General features: G+C 42.6%; 1 protein-coding gene across 10 annotated transcripts in view; it reads right to left on the minus strand.

Moving 5' to 3' along the window:
• The window catches only part of CAMSAP1 (calmodulin regulated spectrin associated protein 1), a 1635252-nt gene that overhangs the window by 253164 nt on the left and 1354256 nt on the right, over positions 1-27832 (minus strand). For all 10 annotated transcript variants that reach the window (XM_044057912.1, XM_044057905.1, XM_044057911.1 and 7 more), the window contains one exon: positions 13239-13375. In XM_044057912.1, coding sequence (XP_043913847.1) covers positions 13239-13375 — 137 coding nt within the window. The remainder of the gene's footprint in view (positions 1-13238; positions 13376-27832) is intronic.

The following is a 27832-nucleotide window of genomic DNA, read 5'->3' on the forward strand; positions in this document are numbered from 1 at the left end:
ATCTGAGGGATATTTGGTACACACGTGTCAATGCCTTGTTCCTGGTTCCAAGCACAGAATCTCTTCCATTTTTCTGCATAAGATTTTCTGGTACTGGGCCTCCTGACCTCCAAGATAACATCCATAGCAGCTTTTGAAAGAGGAGTGTTCTGAATGGCTACATTATCCACCATGCTGCCAGATTTAAGGTCCTGAGTTGGCTGTGCAGGATCTGATTGTTTTGTTGGATCAGCAAGTGAGAAGTCTGAGGCAATATCCATGCTGGATCTTGAGACAAGCTCTTTAGGATTGGGTACCAGTGCTGGCGTGGCCAGTCTGGTGCAATCAATATCATTCTTGGCTTCTCTTGTCTGACCTTTAGGAGTACCCTGGGAAGGAGAGGCAGTGGGGGAAAAGCATATACCGTTAGATTTTTCCAGCTGAAGGATAGGGCGTCCACTTTGCATGCTTGCTTGTGATAAATCCTTGTGCAAAATCTCTGCAACTGGTAGTTGTGAGCAAAATCTCTGCAATCGGTAGTTGTGAGGGGAGGCAAATAGATCTATGTCTGGGCATCCCCATTTCCTTATTATCATTTTGAAGACTTGTGGATCCAGTTTCCATTCGTGGGGATCCATGAGGTTTCTGCTTAGTTCGTCTGCCAGAGTATTTGTTTTTCCTGGCAGGAATTGTGCTTGCAGGTGAACTTGAAAAGCCAATGCTGTGTCCCATAAGGTCATTGCTTGTCTGCAGAGGTGGTAGGAGTGTGTACCTCCCTGCTTGTTTATGTACCACATGACCGTAGTGTTGTCTGTCTTTATCAGTAACTGTCCTGGATGAAGCAGGTCCTTGAAAGCTGTCAGGGCATTTTGAACAGCTAGTATCACTTTTTGATTGATGTGAAGATGCATCTGGTTTGCAGGCCATGTGCCCTGAATACATTTTCCTGCCATATGGGCCCCCCAGGCATAATCTGATGCATCCGTTGTCAGTGTTTGCCTGGCTGTGGGTAAACTGAATGGCAGACCCTTGTTGTGGTGACAGGCTTCTGCCCACCATCGAAACTCCTGTTGCAGGCAGGGAATGAGTGCAATTTCTGTCTCCAGGCTGTGGCAATGCTGAGTCCAAACACTTTTTAGATACCATTGTAGTTTCCTCATATGCAGTCTGGCATATGGAATTTGTAGAATGCAGGATGCCATGAAACCCAAGGCCTGCAGGGTTTTCCTTGCAGATAAGTGGGTTTTTGTTGCCAATTTCTTGAAGTAGTCAGTTGCTTTTGTTTGCCTGGCGTGAGATAAGCCATCTGGGCAGTTGTATTTAAGCTTGCACCCAGGAATAATATCTCTTGAGAGGGCACTAGTTTTGATTTCTTTTCGTTTACTGTGTACCCTAGGCCAATTAGTAATCTTTTTACAAACGCCAGATGCTTTAGAAGAATGTCTTTGTTCTCTGCTTGAATTAGGCAGTCGTCCAAGTAGGGATATATTTGAATTCCTTTTTGTCTGCAAAACACAATTACTGGTGCCAGGCATTTTGTGAAGACCCTGGGCGCAGTAGATAAGCCAAAGGGCAGTGCAGAGAATTGGTAATGCATTGAGCCAGCTATGAATCTGAGGTATCTTCTGCAAGATTGTCTGATTGGGACATGCAGGTATGCCTCTTTAGGGTCCAAAGTTTTGAGCCAAGCCCTCTTGCCCAGCATGGGCAGTAGCTGCTGTAGAGTCAACATCTTGAATTTTGAAACTTCCAGAAACGTATTTAGTATAGACAGGTCCAGTATTGGTCTACAGGTTTTGTCCTTTCTGGGTACTAGGAAAAGTCTGGAGTAAAATCCTTGCCCCTGCTCTTGTTGTGGTAGTTGCTGAATGGCCCTCATGTCCATGAGGGCTGTAATTTGTTTTTGTGCCTCTGCCCATTGATTGTGTGGCAGGTCTGGCATACCTTTTGACCTTGGTAGAGTGTGAAAATGGAACCTGTAGCCTTGGGACACTACGTTCAGGACCCATTTGTCTTGGGTAACCATTTGCCAATTTGATGAAAAAAGTGCTAGTTTTCCCCCTAAGGGGGCGGCCAAAAGAAAAGTGCTTGGATCTGGTAGAGGAAAGTCATTGGGACTGTTTCCTGTAAGGTTGTGATTTGTCTTCTCCGCTTTTGGAGGTAGGAGCACCCCATTGTTTAGGCCTGAATGAGCCTTGGGGCTGAGATCTGCCTCTGGGATGCCTGTATCTGTCTCTTTGTGGTCTGTCTGACACTGGAAAGGACCAATTTTTAGAAGGCCAGTTCCTGCTAAACCTGGATGGCTGTACCAGTAAGAAATCCTTGACTGTCTGCATGGATTTTGCTTTATCCTCCATTTTTTTCAACACCTCTTCTGCTTTAGCACCAAACAAAGTATCATGCTGTAATGGTACATCTAATAATTTTGCTTTAACATGATCAGGCATATTCTGTTCCTTTAACCAAGCATGCCTTCTAATAACAGAACCTGTAACAGCGGCCCTGCAAGAGGTCCAGTGAATCATAACCACATTGCAAAGTATGCTTTCCCACTTGTTCAGCTGCATGTAATAAATCCTGCAATTCCTTGTTCTCTGAACATTCAGTATTTGTCAACAATTTCTGTTTAAGCAGTGACATTAAATATTGCTGATATTTAAGCATATGAAAAAAGAAGTTATGTACTCACCATAACGTTCCATCAGAGTAGGTAACTTCATTTGTCAGCAACCTGTGGGTATCGGATCCAATTCGGATCCGAGCCGGCAGCTTTCCTAGCAAAAGATCCGAGCTCCAAGCTCCTCCCCCCTACCCATAATACCCTGCTATCTCCCTCTAGTCCTCAGATCGAGTTTGCCATAGTATCACAGAACACTACAATAACACAAGGAAAAACCACCTGAACATCCTAATCTGATGTCATCTGGGAAGTGAAACACAATGATCCTTCAAGGACAAACTACAGGTCAGGGGGACGGAGGGAGGGTTGGTTGCTGACAAATGAAGTTACCTACTCAGATGGAATGTTATGGTGAGTACATAACTTCTTTATCTGAAGTAGTTAACTTCATTTGATCAGTAACCTGTGGGACAGAGTCCCAAGCTACCAACAACTTGGGAGGTTCGCATGGAAGGACATTCCGGAGCACTGCAGAGCCAAAAGATGCCTTTCCTCTGGATATCAGATACAATTTATAATGTGTAATGAAAGTATGAGAAAGCCCAAGTAGCTGCTGAACAAATGTCATACAAAGGGACCCTCGACCAGAAAGGCCGCAGAAGTAGCCACAGAACGGGTAGAATGTGCCCGAACCCGAATGGGCTCAGGTCGACCAGAGCTTCTGTATGCGAGAAGAATGCATTGGGAAATCCACCTAGCTAAGGTTACCTTTGTCACCGGTTTACCCAAACAGGACTTAGGAAATGAGACAGAGAGTTGTTCTGATTTTCGAAAAACAGCTGTTCTGTGTAAGTAAAATCGCAACTGTCTATGTACATCCAGGCAATGAAGTCTATACTCTCCTTTGTTGTGATAATTAGGAAAGAAGACAGGCAGATTGATGGATTGGTTGATGTTGGCTTCGGAAGCCACTTTAGGCAGAAAGGAGGGATTAGTCCTGAGGGAAACTCTGTCTTTATGAAAAATGATGTATGGAGGCTTACTACATAGAGCCTGAAGCTCCGATATCCTTCTAGCTGAGGTAATAGAAATCAGGAAGGCAGTTTTCCAAGATACATACTTTAAGTCGACCGAAGCTGCAGGCTCAAAAGGGGGACCAGTCAGAGCCTGGAGAACTAGGGTTAAATCCCATGGAGGAACTGCATCCTTAACAGGGGGTCTCAAAAGAAAGGTACCTTTCAGGAAGGTCTTGCAGATCTTAGAGGAAGCTAGGGGGCCAATATTGTTTCCAATGTGAAAGTGGGAAATAGCTGCCAACTGAACTTTAACAGTTGAAGAACTAGCCCCCTAATGAAAAATGTGGGATAGAAAGTCGAGGACTGCTGGAATAGGAGCCGTAAAAGGATCCAAATTCCTATGCTCTGCCCAGATAGAAAAACGCTTCCATTTACTCTTGTAGACTTTCCTGGCAGAAGGCTTATGAGCGGCCACCAGGATAGCCTTGACTGAGGATGAGATACCGGGAGTCCTAGCCGTTAAGGGAACTGGATCAACCAAGCCGAGAGCTTGAGGTTGTCCAGGTTGGGGGGTCTTCAATCCAGAGGGGTGAGAAATCAGATCCGGAATGGGATTAAGATCCAGGGAGGATGCACTAGATGAGTCCGTAGGCATGGGAACCAGGTTTGATGAGGCCAGAATGGGACTATGAGGATAACTCTGCTCCCCAACCGATGAGCTTTCTGCAAAAATGTTGTCATCAACGGAAGAGAAGGATAAGCATAAAGAAGACCGGATGGCCAAGCATGAACCAGAGCGTCTCTGGGGGTTCCCCTGGTGGGGGAATTAGAGTGAAAAACTCGCTGCACTTTGTGTTTGAAGGCGACGCGAACAGATCGCAGCAAGGTTGACCCCATTTGAGGAAGATCTTTTTTGCTACTAAGGGGTTCAGAGACCACTCGTAAGGTGCAAGGATAGTTCGAGGATTGTCCGCTAGAATGTTTGACCGACCCGGTATGTGCGCTGCTATGAGAAAGCGGTTGGTGGATATCGCCCAGTCCCACACTCTCATGGCCTCTCGGCAAAGTGGGTAAGATCTGGTTCCCCCCTGCTTGTTGATGTACTAGACCACTGACATGTTGTCTGTTTGAATTGCAATAATCCCTAGAGGAAGAAGGGCATGGAGTGCCTGCAAGGCTAGAAGCACCACCCTCATCTCCAGAACACTGATATGCAAAAAGGTCTCTGTGCGAGTCCACGTGCCTTGGACGGTTCTGCCCATGCAATGCCCCTCCCCACTCAAGGTGAGACATGTCCGTGGTCACTGTGACTTGGGGTGGGGACATGGAGAAGGGGCGCCCTTCCCAGAGGTGCCTGGAATGGAGCCACCAAAGTAGAGATTCCCTGCAAACCCTGCTGAGGGGAATAGGGGAAGACAAGGGATGTCGTAGGATGGACCACTGGACCTGTAAGGTCCATTGGAGAATCCTCATATTCAAACGTGCGAGCAGTGACAGGCTGATGGCTGCTGCCATGGACCCCAGAGCCCTCAGGACTAATTCCGCTGGAGGGGCAGAGGACTGTAGAAGAGCCAAAACGTGGAGGTTTAGGTTGCGGAGTCTGTCCATCGTCAGAAAGACTTTGGACTGAATTGTGTCTATCCTGGCCCCTATGAAATCCAAAATCTGAGTAGGCTGAAGAGAGGATTTCTTGTGGTTGATCGTGATCCCTAGATGGCGGGCGAGATGTAGGAAAAAGTCCCTTGCCGAACATAGTAGATGCCTGGTGGGGGCGGCTAGGAGCCAGTCGTCCAGGTAAGGAAAAAACTGTATTCCCTGAAGCCTAAGGTGGGCCACTACAACTGGCATGACCATGGTGAACACCCTGGGGGCTGTGGTGAGACCGAACGGTAGGACCCTGAACTGATAATGGCTGGCTCCCATCCGAAAGCGGAGAAACCTCCTGGATTGTCTGTCTATTAGAACGTGGTAGTACGCATCCTTGAGGTATATGGAGCACATCCACTCGTTCTCCTGTAAAAGTGGGAGAATGGATTGAATGGTGACCATCCGGAACTTTTCTTTGGCAACTGACAGGTTCAGTGTGGACAGGTCGAGAATTGGCCGTAAGTCCCCCGCCTTTTTTGGCACCAAAAAGAACCTGGAGTAAAAGCCTGATCTGGATTGACCAGGGGGGGGGGGGGACGTGCTGGATGGCTCTTTTTCTTAGTAGCTCTTTTATTTCGAAGGCTGCTACCTCCCTCTGATAGGGTGGGACATCGGGGAGGAGAACTTAAGAATGGAATTGAGTAACCTCTGGATGTGATCCGGAGCACCCAGCGATCTGTTGTAATGGACTCCCAATGTGCTAGAGAAGTGCCCCCCAACTGCCTCCAGAGAGGAGCAGTTGGGCAACCCCTCAGGGTTGCTGCGTGGGTCAATCGGAAAAGGGTTCCCTCGACCTGAAATTCTTCGGCCCCCCCTTTGCCTCTGGGCCAGCGTCCACCCTGTCCTCCTCTGCCTCTGAAGAACGAGGGGTCCGGAGCGAAACAGGATTGTTGGGATTTCCGGAACCACATCTTCTTCTGTCCTCTTTGGTTCCTGGAGAAGGACTTCTGAGGAGCCGAGAAGCGGATCCCGACGGCAGATGTTTTCCCGTCCTTCTCGCTCTGGAGTAGCGTATCGCAGACGGTTTTGCTGAAAAGAGTAGAACCGTCAAAGGGGGGTTCGCGAAGGATGCCTTGAAGGGTTCCGCAAAGTCGCAGAGACGGAGCCAGGCCTGTCTTCATAAGACAATGTCTGTTCCGCTGGCTCTAGCTGCTCCGTCCGTGGCATGGGAGAGAAGCTGTATAAAGGTGTTTGTGATAGACTTAAGAGTGGCCATTCGAGCCGAGAAGGTCCGTTTGTCCTCGGCCGACATGGACTCTGGGGGTGACCCAGCGTACTCTTTGATTACGTCCCGCTGGAGCCGAAGTACATGTGCCATATAGTTCAGCGACCTGACAGAGAAGGTCGCTGAAGCGAACATCCGCTTTCCGAGGCGGTCCATCGTCCGAGAATCCTTGTCTGGGGGATGTACTGAGGAACTCTCCTGTGCCAATTCCTACTTGGTGGCAGCCGCCACCACCATGGCATCTACCGGGGCACCCTTGCTCCAAACTGTCCTGTCTGTGGGGGGGCTGAGAATCCTGTCCGGTCTCTTGGGTATTGGCTCCACAGTGTCCGGCTCCTTCCATGCCCTGGTAGTTATGAGGTCCACCAGGGGATCGGCGGGAGGGGACACCCAAGAGGTAGATGGGCCTGCGTTGAATGCCTCCAGAAACACAGACTCATCTGAGGAAGGTTTTTGGGCTGACCCCCCCCCCCCAATACGAAGCATTTCCATATCTCCAAAGGAGACATCCTCGGGGGGGTGACCTGGGGGAACCTTTCCCTTCCTCCAAGTCCGTGTCTTCTGTGAGCGACTCGGGTGAGTCCAAGTGCCTCCTCTTACACTTTCATTTGTGAGGAACCTCCTTGGGGGGGCTGTCCGAGGAGGGCACACCAACAATGTCCTGTTCCTCTATGGGAACCATCTGGGACGTAGGTGCAGGCTGTCCCTGGGGCCGGATGATGGAAGACAGGCCCGTCTGCGAGGGAATGGTGGTTGGATCCGTAGCAATAACCTGGGGCCTTGAATCCCTTGAAAGAACCCTCTCCACGAAGTTGAATACCGAGGGTGAGCTGCTTTCCCTAGGATCCGAAAGCAGCCCCCTCGGATCCGGCATATGGATCGGCACCGGAGATGACCCTATCGGATCTGAAAGAACAGTGTGCTCCAACCTCAATGGAGCCGAAGGCATACTGACCCTTCCGGATCCGACGCTCAGCTCACGGCCCCGAGAGCTCGGATCCAAAAAGGGACCCGACAAACTCGAAGGCGCAGTCGGTGCCGAAGTAGGAAACACTGTCTGCGTCGACATCACCCCGGCTCCGAAGCTACCCAGATCCAACAGCTCTGAACCCTGATAGTGGGTCCGAGAAGGAGCAATGGGGGTGAAAAATGGGATTGAGCTCCCTCCCGGAAAGGAGGGAGGCAAGAGCACTCCCATCTGCATCTGGGCCTGAAGAAATCGACGGATCACCCGGTCCATGTCCGCGTCGGATAAACTTCTGGTTGACCTGGGTGAGGCTGCCAAGGCTGGCCGGGAAGGCTGCCTGGATGACCTCGAAGGTGACCGGATCTCCTCCTCCGGCTCCGGGGAGAAACGTGGAGAACGAAGCCGGGAAGGGGAAGACCCGGAGACCTTAAGGGGGGAGGCGATCTGCTTAGATGGTGGGGCTGAGGGAACTGAATTGGCCCGCCTCTTGTGGCTACGATGCCTGTCCCTATCACGCTCCTTATCTTTCTTGGCCTTTTTTCTGGTGTCCCTTTCCTCCTGAGCTGAAGAGGGAGTTTGAATCCCAGCCAGGGGAGCGGGAATGGTCAGTGGAGCAGCTGCAGCCAAACCAGGGGTCAAAAGGCCCACAAGGACTAGCTTGGTCCTCCTAACCCTCAAAGCCCTGGGACTGAAGGCTGCACAGATAGTGCAGCCTGACGAAAGGTGGTCCACGCCCAGGCAAATAACGCACCGAGTGTGGCCATCCGCTGGGGACAGCTTATGGCCACACTCGGAGCATTTAGAAAAAATTGCTTTTGGGCCTTCAGACATTTTCGAAAAGAACAGGCCCACACACACACACCTTCACACATAGACAGAAGGGGGGAGGGGAAATTAATATCTACACTAAAGCTAACGAGAAAAACTACCAAAAGTTTAAGGGAGAAAGGGTAACCACACACACCAAGTTTACAGAGATTTTTTTTTTTTAAGGAAAAAAGTTTAAATATTTTACTTTAACTCACAAACCCAACGCTAGGAGCTCGTTCTCAGATGCTTCAAGAAGCTGCGGCAAACGAGATTTGAGGACTAGAGGGAGATAGCAGGGTATTATGGGTAGGGGGAGGAGCTTGGATCTTTTGCTAGGAAAGCTGCCGGCTCGGATCCGAATCGGATCCAATACCCACAGGTTGCTAATCAAATTAAGTTAACTACTTCAGATCTGACAATTTCTAGAGCAGGTGGAATAGCAAGGGGTCTGTGCTGAGGAAGTAGCAGAAAGTCTCTGAGCCTTTTCTTAGATTCAGAATAATCTTGGCTCTCCCAGTGGAAATGCTCCCTCGTGGTATGCAGGGTTTCCCCAAAAGAATAATCCACAGGAGGAGAGGCTGAAGGAATGGATTCTTCAGCATCAGAATCCTCATAGGGAAGCATGGAGTAATCCTGTTCAGAAGAGGAATCAGAGGAAATAGAAACCTGATCAGAAGAATCATACTCTGTCTCTTGCCTAGGCCTCTTATCATGAGGGTGATGGGAGCCCCTGATCAAAGTAATTAGGTCTTCGGCCATTTTGAGCATCTGTTTTTTAGGCATGGAAGTCTGAGTAGGAGAATGCTGTACTTGTTTCTTTGTCTTTAGAGCTGCTTTAGCCTTTGTCTTTGAAGCTGAAGATGGCTTAATATATAGTTGTGTAGGTCTGAAGACACCCTCAGAAGCCGATGCCTGCTCAGCGGCTCCGGACCAATATGAGGGAATGATTTCCGAGTGTCCAATACCTTGAGTATCCAGAGGCCCAGTCAGCTCCACGTGGGAGTCGGAAGCGGCCTGTGGCTCTGAGGTAGCGGGCGCCAGAGGCTGTGAAAGCGCCTCACTGAGAACCGGCGACTGGCCTAGCAGAGGCTTCGTCGTCGGTTTTGGACCTCAAATGCCTATCCTTTTCCTTGTCCTTGCATTTTTTGTAAACTCCGGTTGTCGGCTGGTCCAACGGCATTATATAATTAAATCTTCGGCCAAAGTAAAGAAATGCAAAATTGAACCGACGCTTGATAGTGCGTTGGTTAAATCTAGCACAAAACCGACAGCTAGCAATGTTGTGATCAGGGCCTAGCAAGGAATACAGTAAGAGTGAGAATCCTTATGAGGTATTTGCTTCCCACAAGAAATACAACTGTTAACTTTTTCTGACATCGGTCTGGAGCAAGAAAAAAGTTTCCCCAACGGGGTACTTAGCTTTAATGAAGACTTCGTTTCTTAAATTCGGACTTGAAAATCTCAGGAGTTGGCCGACTGGCACTTGCGAACTGCTTTTGCTTCGGGCACTGCGCGGCAAGAAAGACTGAAGAAAATGGTGTCGGCTGCATCTTTTATACCCCTGGCGCACTGACGTCAGGGAAGAGGCGACAGCAACCGACGCCGGACCTAGACTTTGGAATTCTGGCCGACTGAGGGTAGCCTGCCAGCAGGATAACCCAAGAGTAATGACTGCAACAGTGAAACATGATGAACATCAGCAAAGTCCGGAGAACGGCCCAGCAAATTTTTTTCCCTGGGGAAAAAATTTGCTGATTCCTTCCTTCGATATTGTGTGGCTTCGTGCATTTGGGTTAAACAAATGAGCATTCGCGATTTCTAGCGTTCGATCATGTAATAGGAACCTAGGTTAGAGACTGCACTACTAGCATGGACTGGAAATAGAGTACAAGCAAAAATGAAGGGATAAGGAAGTGCTAAGTGAAAGACCAGCTATGGTAGAGCTTTTAGTTAAGTTTAGAACAGAAGACGCTGTTAAAAAAGGATACTTAGAAGGGTACATAAAGCTGAAACTTTTTGTGTACTTGGGATCCTTTCAGATTTCTTCCCATTGTTCCTTTGTAAATTGCCTTTCCATTTTTGTTTCCCAAATATTGTCAGATCATAAATACTACAATTGTCCTAAGGTTTAGGATTTTTGCATAAAAATGTCTGCACTGGGATTGTTATACCTGAAGTAGACTTTAGACAATTTTTTCCTCAAGTAGATAAATGCATGAGGAGTGATGGGGAAGACAGATGCAATGGTAGAACGATATTACATTTTTTAAAGAATGCAATGAGTTGGCATATTTTAAAAATTCCCTGCAAAACACTTAGAAATTTTGGGGGAGCAAATGGTTGTAATTAGGGAAATTATTTTCAGCCGGGATATAGGATCTAAACTGCAAAGACACAGTACAGTATTACTAAATACAGTGGTAGTCACGGGGAAAAAAAAAACATTTTCTAGAAAATCAAAATCAAAATCTAATCCAACTGCAACTGAAATACTGAATATTGTAAAGGAGGTAAATGAAATGAAGTTGGGATCTTCAGAAAAGGGAAGGACAAAGTTCACAAATATAAATGGAATTTGTGGGAGCAATAAAGGTAGAGTAATGTTCAGTAGGAGTGTGAGGTTCAAGGGAAGACAGGAATTGAGCAATTCATATAATGGAATAAATGGAATTGTCATAAAGAAAATGTATTTGCACATTGCATGACAACAACAAAAAAACCGTCGCTATGGTTTGTTTTATTCTGTATTAATGTATGTAAGCTCATGTTACCATTTCAAATGTGATGAGTTAATAAAGATGTTTAAAAAAACAGAACACATGCCTTCAAATAGGAAACAAGCCAGTTATAGAATTCCCAACCTTGTGGATTCATACACTGCCCTTTTTGGGCAGCGCACACTTAGCAACCTTGAAATTTTTCAAGATTCTATCAGACCTTTATTTCCTCAGGTGCACAAGCCTCCACAGAGTAAATTTGTGCTTTTCTGTGTCACCCTGGAAAGAACTCTCTTATGCAGACTCAGGCACAAGAGCTACATCCCCACAATACAATCCTGGAAATGTAAGAGTTGGTTTTGAAGCAAAAGTCAAACAATCCACTGTCACACAGGTTACCTGCAGACAAATGCAGTATGGTCTCCTCAAAAGCCTGTAGCTTGTTACACAACATTTCCTTGCTGACTCACAGAAAGGAGAAAATCCCTCACCTTTAAAGCAGGCATTACTGATAACAAGTAACAAATGTTATAAGGAACTCCAGCTCCTCAGGCGTTATTACCTTATGTATCTTCTTAATTTAGAAAAGCCTTTGTAACTATATAGGCAAACAGCTTGTGGTCCCCCCCCAGTTATTCAACTCATCATGCCCAATGTGGCTTCATTAAGAAAAGGTCCACTTCTGACTGTGTCCAAGAAGACCCTATCAACATTAGGCTGTTAAACCAATGTAATCTACCAGACATCACTGTAATGCTGGTCAAAGAAAGTGTCTTAGTAAACTATGGTTGGTTCCTTTTCTAACAGAGTATGGAAGAGGAGCCTTAATCGCTGACATGGAGTCTTAAGTGATGCATGTAGGTGTGCAATGGGACTGACAAGAGGCCACATACCACCCCTGAGGTAATGTAACCCTCTATCTGTCTGCACAGCTGCTCCCTTTTCTCAGCCAGTTGCTCCAGTTACCAAGTTGCTATTAAACATGGATTGCCTGGTTTGTATCAGGGCTTTATCCTTCCATGCCAGCAGTGCTTGCCTCATAAAACAGCTTTTAAAGAATCTCTCCAACTCAGAGTCTTAACAAGCTTATCTTATCATGCCTGACAGTTGATTCATGGGCAAGTATATACAGTTCCTTGGTGGCATGGGCCCACCCTTTGCAGTTTCTGCAAAGGAAGTTAAAGTTTCTTGTACTGTTTCAGTCCAAGAGACAGTGCTTACACTGCAGTTAAAATCTTTTAAGCCACACTTCTTCCTTCACTCCACTATCAAATCTAGCTTGCATCATAAAATGTGGCAAGGGCAGCTCAAACCTAAGAGTAAATATTTTCACCACTGGATGTGCATAAGTCCATTCTACCCTCTTCAAAAAGTCAGCATGTGTCAGACTCGATCTTTATTATTTTTTCCTATTCAGCACACACCTTTACCTTTGATTCTGCACACTTTGTAGTACAGACATCTGGTAATGGGTTTCAAATGTACTCTTTTTGGGAAGGTCTTTGCTTTATGAACTCTCATGGTGTGTACAAAGAAGTTATGAATGCAGTGGTGGGCAACACTTTGATCTGTCTGACACAAATGATTCCAGGCTCCTGACAGTATTAAAGCAATGAATCACCCTCCACCTGATCCACTATGATACTTGTTACAGACCTTGCAAAGCCTGCAAAGGACAATTTTCACTTTACCATCAGATCACTAACATGCCAGTATTTCTACTGAAAAACAAGCAGTCCATTCACAGATCACTTCAGGATCTCACATTAATTAATGAACAGACATGCAAAATGTTGGTAGTCCCTGCAAAGATTATATCACCACAATGGTGCAAGTCTATGTGCAAAATGCAGCACAGAGTTTTCTACACTCCACAAAAGGCCTCCCAAGTGTTATCTATGATTAAGGCTGTGTGGCACAGTGGTATAGCGGTTAACATTGTTGCCTCACAGCAAGAGGGTCTCCAGTCTGATTCTCGGCTAGGGTGCCTTCTGTGCAGAGTCTGCATGTCCTCCCTGCTTTCTTGAGGGTTTCCTCTGGGTGCTCTGGTTTCCTCCTACATTCCAAGACATGTGTCTGGGGCATTTCTCCCCGGGCCTCTGCTGAAAATGGTCTCTGTCCCAGTTAGACATTCCCAGTAATCAAATTTTAAATAAATAATTACTTAATGCAGATGAATGCATAATGCACTGGGTATCAAGGAACATAACAGAAATTTAAATGCAGACTTTCAGTTTATATGAATGTTATTTCTTACCTTGCCTCATCCCTTTTTTGCTCCTGCTCTGCTTCTAGCTGCTGTTTCCTTAAGCGAGCCTCCTCAGCCTTGCGCTGCTGTTTCAAAAGGAAAGCAGCACGACGTTTTGCCAGTTCATCTTCTGCTTTTTCTTCATCCTGTAACCAAAGTAATATAAATAGCAATCATGACACTTACAATGAAACAGTGATCTAAGAGACAAAACTATGAACATTTCAACGGGAGTAGGAAAATATTCTTTAATTCTCTGATCAACTTTTGTCTTGTTCTGATACAGTTTAAAAAAGCAACCAACAGCTATCTTTTCTTACATACTTTCACTGAATTATCAGTTGTAACATAGGCAAATTTACATTTCTATAAAAGTAATCAAACTGTAGTAACAAGTTCATGTTTACAAACATTATACTTCACATATATTGCTATATATTATATAACCTAAGCAACATTACATAAAGTATTCAATTCCTGCCTTTTTTAAACAAGAAACATCTTTATTAAACCATCACTTACAACATAGACAATCATACACTTACATAAATGAAAACAAACCACAATGACACAATCCTAGTTGCAAGCATTTTACATCACAAACCATACTGACACATTCCCAGTTGCAAACATTATACATCACTTATATTCTACCCAATCATTTTCAGTCAGGCATTACATAGCTTATTTAAGCCTGCCGTTTTTATACCTCATTCCTTCCCTGTATGTATTGTTCCCACAGTTCCCATTATTTTCCTATGTAGTTTGCCTCTACGCTTTTTTAAATATCTCAATTCCAGTTATTTTATCTCGGTTACTATATTCACTATTTCTAGTGTAGTTGGTTTAGATTTGATTTCCATTTTCTAGAAACTGATTTTTTTCACAGCCACCATAATTAGATACAGCAAGGCCTTACCACGTCTACGCAATTCTTATTCTGTATCATAGCTCAGAAAAATCTTCCTCATTATACCAATCTGCCCACCCAGCATCTCTAACAGTGGATCCTGTAGGGAAACAAAGTCTACCAATTCACTGCAGTCCCAGAAAATATGTTCCTAATTATCTCTTTCTTCCCCTACACACCTCCAACATTTACTAGCTACCAGAGGAAAAATTCTCTGGAGTCTGCTTGGGGTATAAAAGTATCTATGCAAACATTTCCAAGCAAAAATCCTAAATCTTCTAGATTTTGTTGCACATTTGGGAGACATACATATATGCTCCCATTCTTTGTAAATTGCATATCCAATCTCTCTTCCCAATCATTTCTAGTCTCCTCTGATTGACTCGTATAGTTATAATGCAATATTTTATGTGCTCTACTAATTATTCCTTTTTATTGGCAGCTTCTGTTCTAAATTCTACTAAAAACTCTACCAGTGCTGTTTTTTTGTTTAAGGACCCCCTCCCCCCATTTCATTCTATATTCCTATACTCTAATATCAGTCCTTGATAGGGATAGCAATCTCTAACCTGCAGTCCAAATAAATTATTGGCTTCTTCACATTCTATTATCTTTCCCTGTCTAGTTATCTGCTTCCAATACCTTGGTTCCTTTGTCAGTTTTCTCCAATAAATTCCAGCCCCCTCTTGCCTACTGTCTATATCCCTAATTGCAGTCATCCATATTGGCAGAATCTCTATTCTCCATTCCCATGTTGGCTTAGATCTTAGGATACTTTCTGCTACTTTATAGATGTAATATTCTGTATGATTATTTTTATTCTCCTTAAAGGCCTGTGTACAAAATCCCCATCTCTCCTTGTTTCTTGAACTTCCTCCCTGTTTCATCATCATCCCATTCCCTTCTGAATTATAGTTTTCTGTTTGTGCTATGTATTGGACCCTTAACTGTGTAGCTCTGAAATAGCCTTTCAAATCGGGTAATCCCAATACGCCCTGTTCTACTGGAAGAATCAGGTTATCCCACTTGACTCTTGCCATTTTCCCCTGCCAAATAAAGTCCTTCAGCTCTTTAATTGCTATCCAAAATTTCTCCTCTGGTTGATAAAAATATGTCTGACCTGTGCATAAGCCTAACAGTACTAAAACCATTTTAACTGCTTGTATCTTACTATCCATATCCATACAACAAAGCTTCAATTTTCTCAGTTTTTTTATTATCTTTTTAGTCTCTTGCCACATATCCTTAGCTGCCACACCAGAATCATTTTAATCCACACTCCTAAATGCTTAATTTTACCATGTCCCCATAAATATGGATATTGCTGAAACAACTCATATAAGAGTACATAATTTACAGCCATTGCCTTTGTTTTAGCTTCATTAATTTTGTGTCCTGAAATTATATGAAACTGTCTCAAAATGTTCGACAGCACTGTAATATTTCTTTCTATTTTTGTCAGGTATAAAATTATATCATCTTCCAATACAGCCAGCTTTTCTTTACTACCATACCAATTATATCCTTGAAATTCTGAATCCTTTATTTTGTTTGTCAATGGCTCTAAATACAATGCAAATAAAAATGAGAAAAAGGACACCCCTGCCTGATTCCTCTGCTCAAGCAGAAATTATCAGAGAGGACCCCGACCACTTTAAGTTTCACCTCCCATCCCTCATATTATCCTCCTAATCAACCTTATATATTTTTTATTGAGGAAAAACAAATGCTTCCATTGTCCTGCTATTAACGTCTCAGCTTACTCTGTCAAATGCTTCCTCTGCATCAACACCCAACAACAATGGCATTTTCTTACATTCTGCTTCCCCCTGGATCAACAGTGTTCTGTTAATGCTGTCAGATGTTTGTCTCTCCTCCACAAAACTGTATTGATCCATATCTATCAATTTTGGCATTACGTTTGCCATTTTTTCATCATTATATTCATGGACACTTCATAATCATTTAATATTAAAATGGGCCTGTAAGAAGCTGGATCTGATGGATCTTTACCCTCTTTAGGTATTACAGCTACCACTGCTTTTTTCCTCAATGTTGGTACTTCTCCTCCTCCTTAAAATACTGCTAAACAAAACCTTCCAGATCTTTATCATTTTTTTCCCTCCTAGTTTCCAAACTTCTATAGGAATACCATCTAATTCCTATAGATTGGTTATACATTACAATTTTTATCTCATCTTCTCCTATCCTAACTATTAGTAATTGAGCCTCATCTACCACTAACCTTGGCATATTTAGTTCTTCCTCAAACATTTCCATTTATATCTTTTCTTGATTTCCATATGTCTCTGCTTTATACAGAATTTCATAGAATTTCCGAAATATTTCTAATACCTCTACAGGATCCCTTGTTACCTTCCTTGTTACAGACTCCCTAAGCTTGGCAAAAGCCCTTTCTACTTTTTGTTGCCATAGTCATTGTGCTAGAAGTTTTTGTGCTCTAGTGTTGTTATCAAAAAACATTTTGCTTAACAGCAATCTTTCTCAGCTTGTGTAAATTATCAAGGTAATCCATTATTTTCAGCTTAGCATTCTGCAGTTGATCCTCTTCTTGTTCTGTGAGATTCCCCCTATTCTGCAATACTTCAACATTTGTCAGTCCCTCAAAATAAGTCTTGTTACTTCTTAACCATAGCTCCTTTTCTTTTATTTCCACCCTATTTTTAAATTTCACCTTAATTTTATCCCATTCACTAGCTATACTTTCAGAAGTAATTTCTATTCTCTTGAATAGCTTCCAAATAATCCCCACTACCCAGAATCCTCTCTTTTCAACAGATAAGAAGGAAAGTGCCAGTGTCTCATTTTTATTTCATTACCCATTTTTTTTGTTTAATTATTATTGGCACATGATCTGAAACTGTTATTGGGTGCATATCAAGACCTTCAATTAAATGCACATGTTCCTGTGAAATGTAAATTCTGTCTAGCCTAGCCCAGTGTTTATACCTTGGTGAATAACACGTAAATTCACTCCGAACTCCTACTATTGAATTCACATCTTCCACGTCAAATATTTTCATACATTTCTTCAAAAATCTACCCTCCTTTGTTATACTTTCCCTTTTGCCCCCCCCCAACACATCTTCATTGCTACAAATCAAATTCCAGTCCCCACCTACAAATAATATTCCTTGCTGAAAACTGATGATTTCTTCCAGAATTTTCTTAAGCTTCCTTATAGTAGTTTTAGGTGGAATATAAATATATGCCAGTGTATTCCTCCTCCCTTGCCAGTAGCCCCTTAACACTACAAATCTGTCATTATCTTTTTTCTCCTCTTCTATCATTATTGGAGCTACTCTTGCAATGAATGTAAGTATTTCTGTTTTCCTTTGTCCCAGATATTCTGCTGAATAACCATCCTGAAAACTTTTCTTTATCAAATTCACATGTTCAGTTCTTTCCAAGTGTGTCTCCTGTAACATAGCTATTTGCTCTCTACGTTTTTAATATAGTTTACTGTTCTTTCTCTTTTGTATTTATCTGTGAGACCACTGACATTTAAAGACATTACAGAAAGCATCATTGTATTAAGAAATTATCATTCCCACCTTTTATGTACAACACCTTTTTGTTAAATACCTAGTTCCAGCTTTTGTGTTACATACATACACTGTTTGGCAGGTTGAACTTTACATAGTTGTTTCTTGTCATATCCATGTCAATCTATGTCACAGTTTACAAAACATTTTGTTTTATTGAAAGCCCTCATACAAAAAACAACCTCCCAATACCCCTGTAAAACCTATTAATTTAATACTAACACACAAAACTATGTAATCTTCAAATACTGAAGTTTAACCCGCCTAACAGGAACAAATGTCCGAAACTGACAGCCACACTTACAGACCTGAGTTAACCTAAAAGAAAGGTTATCCGTGGTAAGATGAATGGTGTAGCCTGTGCTTCTACTAAGTGCTAACTGGTTTTGTGTTATCTTTATAGCTCTCCCAGCTTGGAAACCCCCTGAATGCTTTCAAAGAAGATGAGCTCATGTGATGCGGAGGTTAGCATTGCAGCCTCACAGCAAGAGGCTTTCTGGTTCGATTCTCAGCTGGAGTGCCTTCTGTGTTGAGTCTGCATTTCCTCTCTGCAGTTGCATGGGTTTCCTCTGGTGCTCCAGTTTCCTTCCGCATCCTAAAGACATGATGTATTTGGATTTGGACACTCTAAATTGGCCCTATGTGTGAGCATGTGCATGCCTTCTGTGGAAGATTGGGCACTGGGATGACAACTCAACACAGTAAAACTCCACTTCCAATCTTTCTGCGGACCACTGTTCTACTGTTGCAACACCTAACCGGGAAAAGGCAAAAGAAGATCTCCTAGCCAGATTCTTTTCTTTTCCCCCCAGCCAATCATTCTCCACCAGAATGTAACCAATTTCTCTATCAGATTGTCTCCATGGAGACATGAAAAGCAGTCAATTTCTCTTTATCAGATTGTTTCCATGGAGACTTGAGGGGCAGATACAGAATTGCTACTAAAAATACATTCATTTGCTAGAAAAAAGCCTCATAATATTCAATATTCTTTTTCATTTACTTACGTTCTCTTAAAACTTGTTACTAAATCAATCTAAGATCCTTAATCCAGTCAACTCTCCATGCAAGACTGAGGAAAAGCACATTATTTTTTCTTTTGTCATGCTCTGTTAACCAGGCGTTTTTTTTCTTGCATTGCAGTGCCTACATTTCTTAAAACAAATGAAAGAAGAAGAAAGAGACAAAGGAGAAAGAAAGAGAAAAAAGAAGAGCAACACCTATTTACAATCCCCATTATACTTAACAACTAAGAAAGCTTTGCTTTATAGCATGGAAAAATAACTATACACCACAAAAACAGTACTATTAAGAAAAATGTTTTCTTTACTTACAGTTAACATTCTCCCCTCTTCCCCCCCCCCCAAAGCATTTTCCAAACATTAATGACATGACGTAGGGCACATAATTTAGAGTTCCCCACAAATTCAACAAAATCTGAAAGTCCAATAATTACAAATTTTTTTTGTTCTGCTATATTTTACAAATATAATTATTGCATTGTAATCCCACAATACATTACTGGTTTTATTACTGTTCATCTCCATCTCCCAAATTCTGTTTCCCTTCATTTCCAACATAGTCTCAATTCTTCTACTCAACTCTTGTGCTCCCTTCCTTCATTCCAACATTTTCTGTTGAAACAGTGGGATAGGTTTCACAGGTACCGTCTCTTTATGGTCCTTATTAACAGAAGAAAAAGAAGCAGAATCTCCTTCTGCTTCACAGCTCACTTCTTGTTGGACAAACTTTTGTATTTCCTCCTCAGCATGTACATCATGAAAAAAATGTTTTTCCTTCCAGGGAAGAATACCTTGAATACAACTGGGTACAGCAGTTTGAATCTCACACCTATGTCTTGACATTCCCCAAATAATGGAATTAATGTATTCCTCTTCTAACTGGTGTACGAGTAATCATTGTCCAGTTGCTTATTTGTACTTTCAAAAATAATGCAGTCTACTCCTTCCAGCTTCTCTGGTATAGCTAAAAATGTCAAGTTTTTCCTACGAGCTCTGTCCTCTAATTCTGTTATTTTTGAAACATCTCTTCCTGAGCAGTCTCATATTCAGCCACCCTTTTTTTCATTTCAACCTCTGATTTTGCAGCTTTATCATCTCATCTAAATATTTGCTTAAAGCTTCTGTGAGTATATGAGCTAGTGCCAGCATAACCAGCTGGGGTTCTGTAAAGAATAATATGTCCTTTGAATATTAAACTGAGTTATACAAAATGCTTGTGTTACAGATGTATTAGAACTGTATGGCATTTGAATATCAAACTGGTTTATATGGATGCTTATGTTACAAATGTATTAGAACTGTATGGTATTTGAAAATCAAAATGTGTTTATAGAGGTGCTAGTGTAAAAATGTATCAACAGTGGGTCCTGCTGGACAGAGAAGAAATATACATTTGAGACTGTATGTACATATGTTAGCAAAGGACACTGGAAGAGAAACAATTAATCTCAGTCCAGCTAGTTTTGGAAAATCCTTGAAATTAAATTAGCTGCTAAGTCACCAACACAGCACCCCACTGTGCTGAATACAATTTTTGTCAGTAGATCTGGGAGAGGCCAATGTTCAGTTGCCTCTGTAAAGAAGAGGGAAAGTATTATAATTGTGTACTGGCTCCAGGGCACTGCCATACAAATGTATTTGTGTATTGCAGCCATCTATGGTAAATTCCTCCCTCAGCTTCAAAGGGGGATACTGAGATAACTTAGAATCAGGTGACGGGATGAGGTAATTCTGCCAGTCATCTTGGAAATTATGTTTTAGATATTATAGTGGGAAATCTCCAAGTACTGAGTTTTCTGTCTTGGGCCTGACAAGAACAACCATTCAACACATTATTTGCCTTTCTCTATTAAGTAAGAAGAGAATATTAATTCTCCTATATTCAGTCAGGATAATATAGTGAAACTTAGCTTAGATATTTTGTTTCTTTATTTGTCTGAGTCTGTCCATCAGTGTTATTTTCAATGTTTCCTGCTATTTGAACTCTGTTGTTTACTGTAAATATATATTCAGTGTTTTCATGTTCTTCTATTATTTATTATTAAAAATATTTAAAACTTTTATTGTGGCTGGTCCTTTTAGAAAGTACTTAACCTTTAAGAGTGCTTATATTTACTTGGTGACACTGTGTGGGCCACTCCAGGAGGCCTAGCTGTCTTGGTCAACTACTACCATTTACATTAGATATTAATATTACACAGTATAATTGGACGTCCTTTGTTAAGGGCCTTAGAGTATCTGATTGTGGATTGTCTGGTGGCAGTAATAACTACCTTATACTCTAGGCAGAGGGAGGCACAGTATTTAAATCTGTGCCAGACCTTCGTGTGTGTGTGTGTGTGTGTGTGTGTGTGTGTGTGAAAAATCAAATCTCAAAGAGTGTCTCTCAACTATTTGGGGCAGGGACACAAAACACTGGTTTCACAGAGAGGGTGCTGGATGACTTGGCCTGGGACATCCGGCTGAGGACCTAACCTTACTGCTGTACCAATGGGGAATCTTACTAGGGACCTGGAGGGAGATAGATGTAGAAAAATCCAGACCCCGGGCTGAGTGTGTTCCATGTGTGCTTTTAAAGGAAATCGTGTTTGATGCAGAGAGGTCTGCATCTGGAAATACTGTGTATCTAATCTCTTCAAAAGTGAACATTCCCCACAGGTGCCAATGGTGAGGATTGAGACTCCTTGATCACTGGCCCAGAGATGGGTCATCACAGCTTCTTCCACTTTTTCCAACCTTTTGATGTTTGTGTTGACATACTTCATCAGTGTTTCATTTATTTTAACCTGATCTGTGTGCAGTTGTCTTGTATCTTTCTGTGGGTTACTGGAAGTCATGTCTGGAGGTTGCATTGTTTTTGCTGAACAGCTGCAGAACTTCCCCAGTCAGTGTTTTTTCCTCGCTTTTTGTAGCTATTTTTTCCAGGTGCTCTGCATTATTTTTCTGGCATCCAGGCAGTACACTTTATAGCCAGTTACTGAAATTTACTCATAAACACAAAAATCTACTGCCCTTCTCTTTTGAGTTTTTGTTTTCATACTAGGATAGCAAGAGTTAAGCTGTTACTCAATGTGCAGCCATCTTGGAAGTCCCCAACCAACAGCTGTCTTTACTTTTTTTTTAACCCAAATCACAGAGCAGCTCACTAGAGAATTCAGTGTCATGCAAAAGGTTTGCTCGACTCTGTGATGCAGAGGGACGGAGAACTGATTATGACTTAGGCAAACAGGGTTTGATTAGCAGTTCTAGCAGTGGATGAGACAAGGTAGGGAGGGGAAGGAGTGAAAGGGCTTATCCTACTTCCCTTTCTGTGGGGTGGGGTGGGTGTGGGTTGTTACATGCAGTCCTGGGCATACAATGTTGGTGTGAGTTCCCTGGTGGAGACTGGGATTCACCAACTGTGTTTTGGGGAAAAGGCTACTTGGAAGGGAAACCTCTTGAAGAAGTGAGTGGACATCTTCTACCCCCTCCTCAACACTAGCCAAGTGTGCCAAGGACAGGGCCATTAAAATAAAAAAAATAGAAAACCTTGAACCACCCCAATAGCTGTCAAAATGATGGCCTTGCCTTGTTGACCCTCTCCTGGTGGGGAATGAATGAACCAGTTGGTTGTGAGATGGCTGATGATGAAAAACAAGGTAAAAAGTGCAAAAAATTTCAATATGGGAAAAAATGAACTACTACTTCTCTTTCAGCTGTTCCCATTAGGGTCGCCACAGTGGATAATCTGTTTCGATTTCTTCCTGTCCTCTGCATCTTGCTCTGTCACACCAACCACCTGCATGTCCTCTTTCACCACGTCCATAAATCTTATCTTAGGCCTTCCTACTTTCCTCTTACCTGGCAGCTCCATCCTTAGCATCCTTTTCCCAATATACCCAGCATCCCTCCTCAGCACATGTCCAAACCAATGCAATCTTGCCTCTCTGACTTTGTCTCCAAACCGTCCAAACTGAGCTGATCCTCTAATATACTAATTCCTAATCCTGTCCATCCTTGTCACACCCAGTGCAAATCTTAATGTTTTAACTCTGCCACTTCCAGTTCTGACTCCTGCCTTTTTGTCAATGCCACCATCTCCAACCCATACAACATAGCTGGTCTCACTACCCTCTTGTAGACCTTCCCTTTCACTGTTACTGGTACCAGTCTGTCACAAATCACTCCTGACACACTTCTCCACCCATTCCACCCTGCCTGTACTCTCTTCTTCAACTCTTTTCCACACTCACCATTACTCTGAACTGTTGATCCCAAGTACTTAAACTCATCCACCTTTGACAACTCTACTCCCTGCATCCTCACCATTCCTCTAGCCTCTGTCTCATTCACACACATATATTCTGTCTTAGTCCTGCTGACCTTCATTCCTCTTCACTGCTCCAGGGTCTCCTCAACTAGGTCCCTACTCTCACTACAGATCACAATGTCATCTGCAAACATCATAGTCCATGGGGCTTCCTGTCTGATCTCGTCTATCAACCTGTCCATCACCACTGCAAATAAGAAAGGGCTCAAAGATGATCCTTGATGTAATCCCACCTCCATCTTAAACACATCTGTCACTCCCACTGCAGACCTCACCACTGTCACTCTACCTTCATACATATTGTGTACCACTCTTAAATACTTCTCTGCCACTTCCGACTTCCTCATACAGTACCACAACTTCTCTCTAGGCACCCTATTATATGCTTTCTCCAAGTCACAAAGACACACTGCAACTCCTTCTGACCTTCTCTACATTTCTCCATCAACACTCTCAGAGCAAACATTGCATCTGTAGTGCTCTTTTCCAGCATGAAACCATACTGTTGATCACTAATCATCACCTCCCATCTTAACCTAGCTTCCACTACTACTTCCCATACATTCAAGCTGTGACTGACAAGTATTATCCCTCTGTAGTTACTACAGCTCTGCACATCACCCTTAGTCTTAAAAATAGGTACCAAAACACTTTTTCTCCACTCCTCAGGCATCCTCTGACTTTCCAGGATTTCATTAAACAATCTGGTTAAAAACTCCACTGCCATTTCTCCTAAGCACCTCCATGCTTCCACTGGTATGTCATCTGGACCAACAGCCTTTCCATTCTTCATCCTCTTCATAGCTGTTCTTACTTCCTCCTTGCTAATCTTCTGTCTCTCAATGCACCCTTAACAGTATAATGCACAAAACTATACAAACAGTAATATGTACATAATAGTGAAATAAAGTTGCTTGGGTTTTTTTCATACTACTTGACAGGAATCATTTTGGAAGGTATTAAGAATTCAAAGAAAATATACCCATACATTTTGTTCTGTTGAGGGTCCTAGTGGTCAAAAGCTGATCAAAGCAGGCCTTATGTCACCATCTTTTGTGAAATTTCCAGGCATGAAGAAAACTACAGTTCCCCCGCCCCATCTCACTGATCGTCCCCAGGGTTTCCTCTCAGTGGACCATGCCTGATACACCTCACAAGGTAAACACCCAAGAGGATTTTCCCATAATGTGCTCAAAACCACCTCAACTGACTCTTAGCACCATGGATGATGACTAAACACTCCACTATCCTCCCGGATTGTTGAGATCCTCAATCTATCATGGAGAGTTAAGCACATGAAGGAACCTAACTTCTGTCACTTACTGCAATCTCATCCCTTTGGACACTACACAAAACTCATGACTATAAGTAGGGATGTAGACAGTTAAATGCAAACATCTGTCTTATCACTCAATTCTAGCTTCATCACCTCTTAGTAATACCATGCGTGTAGTATTACAGTCACTGCATACATTCATTGATCAATCTCTCAATCTCCTCTAACTTCACCCAAGAATAAGCCACCAAAAATACTTAAATTCCTCCAAAAGCAGTTGCTGTCTCTTCTATGCTAGAGAGAGCAAGTTTTCCAAGTGAGAACTATGACCTCATCTGAGGTTGCCAATTCTCATCCCAACTGTTTAGCACTCTACAGTGAATTACTTCAGGGCATACTGGAGATTTCAGTCATTTGAGGTTATCAGGTTACCATCATCTGCAAAAGTACCATTGATAAAGGTTAATCATTTGTGTGCCAGAAGTATAAGCATACAATTTACAAATGAAAAAATGTTCCAACTGCAAGCACCACGTATGCTTTGAGTACAATGAAATTTAGCAAAAAATGTGAAGCTTTGGGCCCAAATGATGTACTGTTCAATGTGTGTGGAACAACGAAGAAGCCAGAAAAAAGTACACTGTACTATATTTCAGCATAATGCTGAGGAACAAGCCTTGAAGATGTTCAACTCTTATTTTCTTGAAGAGGAGAAACAAAACAGTAGCGATTAAAAAGTTCAGAAATTACTGTCAGCCTGTTGCTTATTTACCATTTGTTCTTTGCAAAGTCACAGACTAAACATGCTTACACCACTGAACTGAATCAAAGTCTGTGAAATTGATGAGTTGCATGACTTATGTATAAAACACAGAATATATTTTATGATAAAAAATAAGACATGTTATTAAGGGAAACAGTCTTGACCATAAAAATATGAATACTAATCAACAGAAACTACAAATGCACAGACAAAAGTATTAACTACAACAATGGATGTGTGCAAGATAAAATGCAAGTCAAACAAAGGGAAAAACTGAGACACAAGGTAAGAATGCATGGTAACCTAATGAAGAGAAACAGAGCTGTGATGTGCATAAAAAATATTGACATTCAAAGCCTCATGAGCTGGGTATGGCTACAAGCATGATAGGAAGCACTATCCTGTTTCTAATCAAGCTTGTAGAACCTGTGCTAGAAAGAACTACTTTGTAAAGGTACATAAAATAAAAAATAAATGTGTTCAAAAGAAACTGTATGCTGGTGAACAGAAAGTTAAAATAAGACTCGCTTAGTGCTATTAAATGAAAAGAGTTGATAGAATGATGACTGAAAATGCATCAGAGGTACTGAGATGAATCAGACTGTTGGCAATAAATGTTGAGGATAAACAAAACAATGTATTTAAACTAGTCTTTGGTGCAAAAAGTAATATTTTGTCATAAGATACTTTTGTAACTTTGTGACACACAGACACTTAAGAAGGATGATGGGTATAGAACAGTGGTGTGGAGGTGGAAGAAGAGTATTTTTTGATGGGTCAGGTTACCCTTTTTTATAAGGGTAGAGGAGGAAGGTAGTTTTGGGAAAGGCTACCTAGGAAGGTGGTATGGTGATGGCAGAAGTGGCAGGCACACAAACATAATGCAGACAAAAAAAAATAACAGGGGAGTTAGTGGTACAAAATGTTGTGCAACACAGGATGGACAAAGGCTGACAGACGGTAGACAACTGTTGACAAGAGGACTAGACTAGAAACAGAGGATGGGGAGTTATACACACAGAGGAGCAAAATGAAGCAGAATTGAAATAGAATAAGGTGGAATGTGGATGACCTAAGTAAGCCCAGAACAGAACCCATACAGAAGGCATTTACTTTTGTGGCTAATGCAAGGGCTTTGCCACTGGTTGCCAGACAGACAGCTATGCGACTGCACCAATCCCATGAGGAAATGCTCCAGGGTGCCGAATGTGGGCATTGAATTACTGGCTCCCCTTAATCCTCACCTGCTTCTAACCCTTGCTATGGATGACCCTGGAGGGCTACTCAAAACCACTGCAGAAACAGCAATGGAGATGATCAGCAAGCCCTCAACATCATCTATTACTGTGTGATCTTTGTCAGCAAGCAGAGAAGCTGGCCAGGGAACTGCTGGGGAACTAAAAGTTGGTGCTGTGCATGGTGCAGTGTGGTGGCTGCTGACTCACCTTTGCTTGCACCATGGCTGATCCTGCAGAAAAAATAAATAAATAAATGGAGAAATGCAGAGGTAATGGCATGCCAGCCCCGGTTTGACTCTTCAGTGATGCGAGGGCGCTAGCACACAACACTGTAGACACACTGGTTTTCAAAGAGGCCATTAACACAGGCTGGCCATCTAAAGCAGTTGCAACTTCTAGCATCTTAGCTTAACTGTTCATCAATAACTGATGGTTTTCAGATAAGCAGAGCTCCATGGCTCACTACTCAAATGTCATACACTCCTGAATCATGCTGTAATGTCTGATTTCATCACGATGTTTCTCATTAGTATATTGATACTTATTTGCATGTCGATGTGCAGCAATCTGCATGTGATGCATACTGCATTATTTTCCTCCTAGCGATATTGCACTGTAGCAATTCTCAGGAGTAAAACTAAGCAGGAAAAGAAGTGAATGGAAAAAGTGCAGCTGTGTAAGAACTTACTATAACAGTATATGTCCTACTGATCACTGTTGCAGTATTCCTAACACATGGGTTATTAACAGCTGTCATTCGGCTGGGGTGCCAAAGCTTTACTTTCCCAGCATTGCATGTCCGATGTGCAACCACAGCTCGCAAGTATAGGATTATACAGTTGGAAATACAAGTGCAATTCCTCAGACTATCTCCAAACCAATGGCCTGAACATCCCTGAAGCAGAAAACTGGTCAGTTAGGAGTTGCATAGTATGAAGTGTTAAGAAAGCCCACTCTATTCTAGGGTGTTTCCACTGGCATAGGAACTAAGAGATAAAGACAGAGCAGAGAGAAAATTAAATGTACAGGGGAATGACCATGGGAAAGAATACTGCAATAGAGATCATTATGACATTTAACATTATGGTGTGTTCTTACACAACTGTACTACATCCTGAAAGAAATCACTGTTGCAGTATCCCTAACATATCTGTGATTCCCAGAGTTAAAGGGAAAGTAAGGGTGGTTGGTTGAAAGGCAGTAGAACTGTCCAACAAGCCAGACAGGACTTAGTAAAGGCAGCTCTGGACCTTGAAAAGGCATCAATCATGTACTGCTCAGTGAAAATCTGTACAGATGACCAATTGTCAGCTTCGTAGAAAGTTCCAGATGCTGCTACTGCTCTGGTAGAGTGAGCTTGAGGGCATGATAGCAATGACTTGCTATGCAGAGAGTAACAAAAGGAGATGGCCTCGATGATCCAGCTTGAAATGACTTGCTTGGATACTGGATGGCCCAGTTTAGAGTCAATGAGAGAAACAAACATTTGATCATATTTTCAAACAGATTTTGTTTTGTC

This window comes from Protopterus annectens, chromosome 16.part0 (genome assembly GCF_019279795.1).
Source record: "Protopterus annectens isolate FY-2018-M chromosome 16.part0, PAN1.0, whole genome shotgun sequence".
NCBI lineage: Eukaryota > Metazoa > Chordata > Ceratodontiformes > Protopteridae > Protopterus > Protopterus annectens.